We start from the raw sequence: 8,884 nt of genomic DNA on the forward strand, positions 1-8,884 counted from the left end.
AAGTAGCCTAAACGACCAACTTAGCCCTACCCTACACGCGACCACGAGAGAGAGAGAGAGAGAGACCCACCCTTCTGCTACATGGGAGCACGAGGATTCCCTTGTTGAAGGCGGTGGAAAACTCTTGAACCCTTAAGGCGGTGGAATTTTGTTTTTTTTAAATAAAAAACTTCCCCTAAGGTTTTCAAAAGTCTTGTTTCCTAAGGCTTCACACGATTGCAAACCTTCCACTCACTAATTAATGCAAAAATGAAATTTGGCACCCATATTAGATGATGTGGCATTTAGATCTCTTATCAAGACACTCAAGGATCTTGGCCTATTTGGATCACTAAAAGAAAATAACTTTCCCCCTCATGCAACCTAGCATTGTGCTGATTATTATATTATGGGCTATCAACCTTCTATGGAGATGTTGCAAATTTTGAACAACTTTCATGTCTATGGAGATATTGCAAATTTTGAACCCATATAGAACTACAAAGTACATGCAAATATGCACCCCAAACCTTTTTAGGGGTATTTAATCCAACATGTGTTAAGGTTTGGGCTGACACGTGTTGGATGCATGTATTTTTATTAAGGTTTGTATGCAACCTTTCTGTGGTTCCTTTTGGTGTTCTTCTCGAGCAATTTGTCATCTGTTTCTCTGTTTTCTGGGATGGTATGGCACAATTTTCTCCTGGTTCTTTGGTCATTAGCAATTCGTCCCTCTGTCTCTTCCTTTATGCATCCAACACGTATCACGTTCTGTCTCTTCTGGAATGGTATGGTTCTGTCTCTTCACGTGCTTGTGGATTGCTCCCCAAATAATTTCCTTTATGCATCCAACACGTATCAGGTTTGTAACTTTCCATTTAACATTTGGGTTCCGTTCGTTGGGCTTCTGGAGTGAGTCGTCAGCTGGTTCTGGGTCTTCTAGCATGGTATGGCGCAACTTTCTTGTGGTTCCGTTCTAGAATGGTATGGTGCAGCCTTCCCTTGCTTCGTTTCATTGGTCTTCTGGAGAGATTCATCACCATTTTTCCTGGTTCTGTCTCTTCTCAAATGGTAATCTGTTTGCTATCACAGTTCATATACTTGATTTTTGTACGATTTTCGTCTCCTAAAAGGAAAGCCATGAATGATACCACCAACTTTATGTGTGTTGATTGTCGTCCTTTTACTTTGGCTTGTCCTCAAGGATATCCCTCCCCCATGACAATTTCGGTATGTGGTTGCTTGTTTATTTTCTGTTATTATGTTCTTGTTTTTTCTCCGCCTGATTCATTGAATTGTGTTTCTGTCCAATATGCAGGAAACTGAATAAATGTGTTTGCAGTTGCTTGTCCACATGTGTGAATCAATAAATGAAAATGTCTTATGTTCCACTAAAATTTAGGCGAAACGTTGTATGTTTTGTTTGCGTGTATGCTATGCACCGAAAAAAATTGATGCACTGGATTGATAAGCATACTGTAATTTTCGTGCATATTCTGTCCGCCATGCAGAATTATCAAAATAAGTTGATGGAGTCGATTGATATGCAGACTGTAATTTTTGTGTATATTCTGTCCGCCATGCAGAATTATAAGATCTGGGGTGAATAATCTGTCCACCATGCACAATTATATGATATTTATTTTCTTTTCTTTAAAATTTTTTTAGGTCCCAAATTTTTTTATAAATTCCACTTGGTTATGTATAGAAATATTGGAGACATGCGCACTCCATTCTTTCAAAAACATTCTTTAAAAATACCGTACTCATACTATAGGATAATAAAAAGAAAAAAAGTTTTTGTTTTCTATGTAGAAAGAAAAAATGTTATTGTTAATTAATTTATTTGCATTATGTGAAGTTAATAAAAAGGCACATTTTGCAATTAAATAACAGGCACAATCTGCAGTTCATAAGACTGTAAAGCCTTTATGTTGTACTGTAAATGTCGTTCGTGTAATATTTCAAACGATAATTATTTGAATTGTCTACTCTCGTAAACTGCAGGATCCACACATTCAGATAAGAAAGGCAAAAAGCCAGAGACATCTGAACCGTCGGTTCACAAGATAAACAAGGCTGTTTGAAGTGTCTATGACAATAGGTATTGGGAATGGTGATATTAAATTGTCTTGCTGGGAACCACTAGAAGAATTCATTAGAATGGAATGCTTTAAAGGCCTTTTTGCTCTAGAGAAAGGGGGCACATTGAATCACTTGGACTTTTTAATGGCACCATCGTTAATTAGCATAGGCAAAACCATAAAGAGATACTTAGGGTGGAAGGTGGTCTAGTGATGTGTAGAGGCCTTCGACAGATTAGGATGCACACACTGGAAGGAATGATAGGCGATTGTATGAAGGATTTGCACAAGCCACACTTTAAATTTTTCTCACACAATATCTCAACCGAAGAGATAACAAGAGGTATACAGCTATATGCTTTGTATGGCCAGGAAGACTTAAAAAATAAGGTTTGCCTATCACCTGTAAACTTATTTGAGAGAGCCTATGTATATATGGACAACTACATAGCCAATAAACTAGGAGCCTCATTGCAAAGCACACTTTTGAAGATGGTACGTACGGGTATATCTGCTTCATGGATCATTCCCAAAAGTGGTTCTGGCATGAACATGCAAAGATCAGCTGCTGCTGTTTGGAAAGTAATGAAACTCCCTCACTTGACCCAATGTATCGACATCGAAGAAATCTTCTTCTCCGAAGAACCTGGCAGAAGATATTTCAACCACATGAATGCAGCACCCCGAGCCTAACATGAAGATGAAGGCAATAACAACACCGAGGAAGAACAGTATGTGGATAACAATGAGCCAGGGACTCGAAACAAACCGATTGTGGTTGATGATGATGTGCCAGAACAATAACAACAAGACTACAACACATCATTTCTTTCCGTGTGGGAAAGGACTGCAGACTTCAAAAGATCTATTGTGGAAGGACATAGTTTTGTACCTCTATCACCTAAAGTATGTAAATATGTGGGCCTCAGTGTTGTTTTCTATAGGTTTTTGATAGACACTCACTTCCAAAGTATGAAATGTACACTGTCCCGTTTGTGAAGAAGTCGTTTTGTTTGATGTATCATACAAGTCAACTTTCTCCCTCGAATGTACATCTCTCTTTTGTTTGGTTATATATTTTGGTTATACCAAAAGAGTGCATTTAAAAATCTACCTTCGTAAAGTCTACATTGAACGTTCTTCTTTTTTCAAATTTATAGCCTTACTCATATGCATCTAAGGTTCCTTTTTGGAATCTTTTTTTTTTCTCTAAACTTTACAACCTTACTACATCCTCAATTTTTGGAACAAAAATTAAAGCAGCACCAACAAAAAAAAAAATTAATTAATAGTCAAAGAGTGAATAAGCAGCACCAACAAAAATGAAGGGTAACTTTTGTTTGGTCATGCTGTGGATTTTTCATGTTGAAAACAGTTGTCCAGGGCTGGTTGGTCAGGGACACTCTGGTCTCAAGTTGCCAGTTTTGAGAGACTCTGGGCATAAGGAGAGTCTTAAATGCCCCAAGCTACCAGTTAAAGATGGATACAACCATGTTTGAGGCAGAGGCAGCGTGGGCAGCACCGGAACGAGCAAGCCGAAATGGTTGTGCAGCAGCGAGTCGAGACCAAGCTTGGGTGGGTCGGTGGGTGAGTGGGTAGTTCGTTTCCATGCACATCTTTGGCTAATTTATTCAACGTCCCGATCAATAGGTAGGCTGGGAGGTTCAACAACAAATCCACCCTCGACCAGTGTGTGTTTGAGAAGAGCAAGCCCCATCACAACTTGGGTTGCACCGGGGTGCTTTTTGTAGGAGACCATTAGCACTAGTTTCTTTCAACGCAGTCTGGTCCTTTGCTCAGCAGACTTGTACATAGACCTCTTTGCTCCCATTTGATGCAATAGTAGTAGAATAAGGTATACGTTTGTGCAAGTGTCTTCTCTAAAGTCTTGCTTTTGCCTCCACCAAGCATTTCTGAAGTCGGCACCAGGTATCAATTGCAAATCTCTCACCCTATTCTCTTGTAAGATCTTATCAGTAGATTGCAAGCTTGTCACTCTGATTTTGTGATGCTCTAGATTTTATTCTATACGCAGGGTGCTAGCAAGATAATATATGATACGCAGTTTAGCAGGTTGATGATGGGAGGTGAAGCTGGTCTCACCATTTATATTCTATTGGAGCAAGGAAACACGTAGTTCATAGTATGCTAGCATGGACTGCAGTGGACATGGATGATCAGTATAAACAGATGCAGGATGGGCCCTGGTTGTTAATGAAAAAGTAAGTTTTGCAACGTGTTTGCAAAAGCACAACTTGTTTCACATACTTTTGTAGCTTGGTATTGTTCCACATACTTATGGTAGCTATGTGATGTCATCACATGATAATTATGGTGTCTCCGCTCCATGGTGATGTCCTTAGCTCCTTTTTTCAATCAGCAGGACGGGGTAGGTGTTTTGATGTACTTGCACTTTCAACACATCTAAAAAAACTATGCAAGAATCAGCAGCTTTGTGATGCACTCCATCATGTGAATTTTATGTGCCAGCATGGAATTCGTGTCCCCAAGAATATCCTCCTTTGTCTTCTGCAGGCATGCATTGACAAGCGAGACCCATCAGCAAGCACAAAAGCCCATTCCTTCGTTCTGTTTAGTGGCATGGAATCAGATAGCCTAGTCGGGAGTTTCCTGGCTCGCATGTTTGCCTTGACGGGGAGCTTGTTTGAAGCTAGCCTTGTGTTTATCAGACTGCATGAATCAAATGTCTATGCATGGAGTGCAATGATTTCAGCACACGCTGATCGTGGATATGGTCGTGAGGCCATTGAATTATATCAGAAAATGCATGATGAAAATGTGAAACCAGATGAGCACACTTTGGTTGCTGTCCTTAAAGCGTGCACCAATGCTGCAGTTCTCACACAAGGCAATTTGATGCATGCCAACATTGTTGAGAATAGTGTTGAGACCAATGTATTCATAGGTAACACCCTCATTGACATGTATGCAAAGTGTGGAGACCTTAAGAGTGCACATAAAGTCTTTGATAAGTTACCAAAGAAAGAGGTTGTGACATGGAATTCGTTGATCACAGGTTATGCTCAGGCTGGGGATTGGGAGGAAGCTCTCAGACTTTTTCACACAATGCAGCAGGAGGGCATTGTGCCTAGTACTGTGTCATGGAATGCAATAATTGCAGGGCATGCTAGGCATGGGCATGGTGAGGAGGCTCTTAGAATGTTTTACCGAATGCAGCAAGAGGTTACAAAGCCAAATCATGCAACATATGTGAAGATTTTGGAAGCATGCTCACATGGTGGAGCCATAGTAAATGGGAAGATGGTACATGTCCTTATCCTTGAAAATGGCATGGAATTCAATGTGTTTGTTGGAAGTGCCCTTGTTAATATGTATTTAAAAAAAGATAGCCTTGAGGATGCACGCACTGTTTTTGATAGATTGCCAAAGCAAGATGTGGTAACATGGAGCACCATGATTTCAGGCTATGCCCAGCGTGGGCAATTTGAGGAAGCTCTGCAATTGTTTCAGCGAATGCAAGAGGATGGTTTGGAGCCAAACAATGTAACATGGAATGCTATGATTATAAGTTATGCCCAGCATGGGTATGGCAAAGAAGCTCTATGCCTTTTTCAACAAATGCAGAAAGAAGGAAGGAAGCCAAACACGGTCACATTTGTCAGCATCTTGAAGGCTTGTTCTGACGGAATGGAGGGGAGGCTGATTCATGCTTACATAGTTGAGTGTGGTTTTGAGGAGGATGTATCTGTTGGAAGCTCCCTCATCACCATGTATGCTAATTGGGGCGACCTTCAGAATGCACATAGAGTGTTTGATAAACTCCCCAAGCAGCAGTTAGTCATGTGGAATACAATGATTAAAGGCTATGCTCAACACGGGTTTGGCCAGGAGGCTCTCCATCTTTTCCAGCATTTGCAGCAGAATGGTCGGAATGCAGATGAAATCACCTTTGTCAGCACTTTAAAAGCTTGTTCCATTTCGACAGTCCCAAATGATGGAAAAATAATTCACTCTCAAATAATTGAAAATGGGTTTGAGTCAAATCCATTAATTGGCAACACTCTTGTTGACATGTATGCAAAGTGTGGGAGGCTTGACGATGCATACACAATGTTCACCAACCTGCAAAACAAAGAAACTGTTTCCTGGAATGCCCTGCTTTCAGGGTATGCTCAGCATGATTGTAGCGAGAAAGCTCTGAAACTTTTCAACCAAATGCTACAGGAAAATGGGAAGCCAGACAGCATCTCATATGTCAGCGTTCTAAGGGCATGCACCAGTTTGGCAACCTTAGCCCAAGTCATCTTGATTCATCACCTCATTATTGATAGTGGGTTTGAGTGCTGTGTGTTTATTGGGAGCGCCCTTATTGACATGTATTCGAGATACGAGGATGTAGAGAGTGCAGTTCATGTCTTTGATTGTTTACCAGAACGTGACATGGTAACATGGAATGCTATGATTGCGAGCTATGCCCAACGCGGACATAACTTAGAGGCTTTTCAGCTCTACCACAAAATGCAAGAGGATGGCAGAAAACCAGACACCCTAGTATATGTAAGCATGCTCAAAGCTTGTTCAAATTCAGCATCTTCAAATCAGGGTAAAATAATCCACAGTCACATCACTGAACATGGCTTTGAATCCAACACGTGTGTGGGCAACAGTCTCATCACCATGTATGCAGCGTTTGAAAGTCTTGATGATGCACACAAAGTATTTGGTGGATTGCCACAACGAGATTTGCTGACCTGGAATGCACTGATCACAGCATGTGTACAATGTGGTCACTTTCTAGAGGCTCGTGAAGTCGCTCTGAAGATGCAAAATGATGGGATGATTCCAAACAATGTAACTTGGAATACTCTGATTGCTGGCTATGCCAAGCATGGGTATGATCAGGAGGCTCTCCGACTTTACCAGGAAATGCTTCAGAGTGGAGCGAAACCGGACAATATCACACTGGCCAGCAGTTTGAAAGCATGTTCTAGCATGGGTTTTCTGAATCAGGGCAAGAAGATACATTCCTACATTACAGCAAGTGGCATGGACGCCGACTCTTTTGTTGATAATACCCTTGTTAACATGTATGCTAAATGTGGGAGCTTTCAGGATGCTCTTAAACTGTTTCAAAAAATGCCAAAACAAGACGTGGTAGCATGGAATGCAATCATTGGAGGGTATGCCCTGCATGGGGATCACAGGTTGGCCATGGAAAACTTTCAGTACATGAGAGGAGAAGGCTTGAAGCCAGATGATTCAACCTTTGTTTGCCTTCTGTCTGCATGCAGTCATTCAGGCCTAATGAATGAGGGCTTTCATCACTTCAATTTGATAAGCCAAGAGTATGATATGGCATCGGCAATCGAGCCTTTTAATAATCTGATTCACCTTCTAGGCTGTGCAGGACACCTTGACGAGGCAGAAACTTTACTCCGAGCTTCACCCTTGCCACACAATATTGTTGGCTGGACATCGTTGCTAAGCAACTGCAAAGCTCACAATAACATGGAGATTGGAAGTCGATGCCTCGATCATGCTGTAAATATAGATCACAGGTTTGCTTCTGGATATGTGTTCATGGCAAGCATGTATGCTGATGCTGACATGTGGGAGGCAGCAGAAAGAATACAAGCCTTGAAAAAAGTGGCAAGTGCATGGAAGAAGCCAGGGAAAGCCTTCATTGAGATTGAGGATCAGGTGCATGGCTTTTTCGTGGGAGACACATTTCACCCAGAGATGGATGATATTCATGAGAAGTTGAGAAGGTTAAGTGTTCAAAGAAAGAGCTGGTTGAATGCCACTCTTTGATTCGAAGCTGCTATTCTGTTGGTTAAGAAAACCCTAATGTGCATGGTAGAAAGAAAGAAAGATATATTATGCGTCTACTAAAGGCCTAATGGGCCTATGAGACCAAAGTGATACAATAATATCCATGGCATATTTCATCATGGAACCGAAAATTTTAAGAGTTAGAAGCCCCTTACCCTTGATCTTTGTGGTAGTGGAGAAAACTTGGTCGCCACCATTGTGGCTCTACATCCTTGTCTCCCCATCTTGAAGAAATGAGTTGAACTTTGCAAATGTGAGAGTAGGCCTAACACCAACATTTAAAGATATAATAAAACTATCATGCTTAGGCGGTAATACCCTTAGACAGTGAAGTGAGATATGACGCGTGTCGTGTCCTTGCCAATGAAGGGTAGTTTGGCACGAAAGCAAGCGAAGGGTGTCGGGTAGGGAAGCCGGCTATATGTTGATGTGATTTTTATGGCCAAGGGGATATGCCCTATGAGGATGCTCATCCTAACCCCAAGAAGAATAAAATAATATTTTGGGTATGATAAAAAAACCTTAGGAAGCATAGGATCTTGCATGGGCAGTTGCGTATTCATAACTTGAAGTAATCGGTTGCTATTAGATTTCTTGCATGGTGGCTAGCCGACAGAATTAGATAGAGTAGGTGAAAGCATGCATGGAGATAGGGGTATTGTTGTGCATGAAGAAAAAAGGCGAAATGAGTTTTTAGGCAAGAGCTTTGGTATGAGAGAGTTGTGTGAGAGCCTTGGCGTTGTGTTGAGAGAGTTTGCTCTGGTCTTGTGAGTTTGTTTTGAAGTTGGTTATATGAGGGATTCTTCTGTGAAAGTGACGTGGGTTTGTGAGAGAAGACTAAGGTGTGTCCAGAGCAGGGAGTTGCAGAAGTGGGAGAGGATTCTTTGTGGTGGATGGTGTCCCAAAACCTCTCAGGGAGCACTACTGTTAGAACTTGGACTAGTCTTGAGGATTGCTCAAGCTATCCTCGTTGTACTAGCCAGTGAAGCCTGCAGACAGCTTCTGCA

The 8,884-nt window shown here is 41.4% G+C and overlaps 1 protein-coding gene across 5 annotated transcripts; it reads left to right on the forward strand.

Annotated features, from left to right (window-relative positions):
• The first annotated feature begins 3,471 nt into the window (after window positions 1-3,471).
• On the forward strand, window positions 3,472-8,031 carry LOC147628798 (pentatricopeptide repeat-containing protein At5g27110-like). Of its 5 annotated transcripts, none has more exons than XM_086814052.1 (3): window positions 3,472-3,992; window positions 4,081-4,285; window positions 4,427-8,031. In XM_086814052.1, exons 2-3 carry the CDS (start codon window positions 4,209-4,211, stop codon window positions 7,854-7,856), a joined length of 3,507 nt encoding a protein of 1,168 aa, XP_086670178.1. In that variant the 5' UTR covers window positions 3,472-3,992; window positions 4,081-4,208; the 3' UTR covers window positions 7,857-8,031. The 5 variants fall into 5 exon arrangements, with proteins under 5 accessions (XP_086670178.1, XP_086670176.1, XP_086670179.1 ...); XM_086814050.1 differs by having other exon boundaries at window positions 4,099-4,285; XM_086814053.1 differs by having other exon boundaries at window positions 3,476-3,992; window positions 4,099-4,285; window positions 4,447-8,031.
• The last annotated feature ends 853 nt before the right edge of the window (window positions 8,032-8,884 follow it).

This window comes from Cibotium barometz, chromosome 19 (assembly GCF_041138505.1).
Source record: "Cibotium barometz isolate CiBa-2024 chromosome 19, ASM4113850v1, whole genome shotgun sequence".
NCBI classification, from domain to species: domain Eukaryota; kingdom Viridiplantae; phylum Streptophyta; class Polypodiopsida; order Cyatheales; family Cibotiaceae; genus Cibotium; species Cibotium barometz.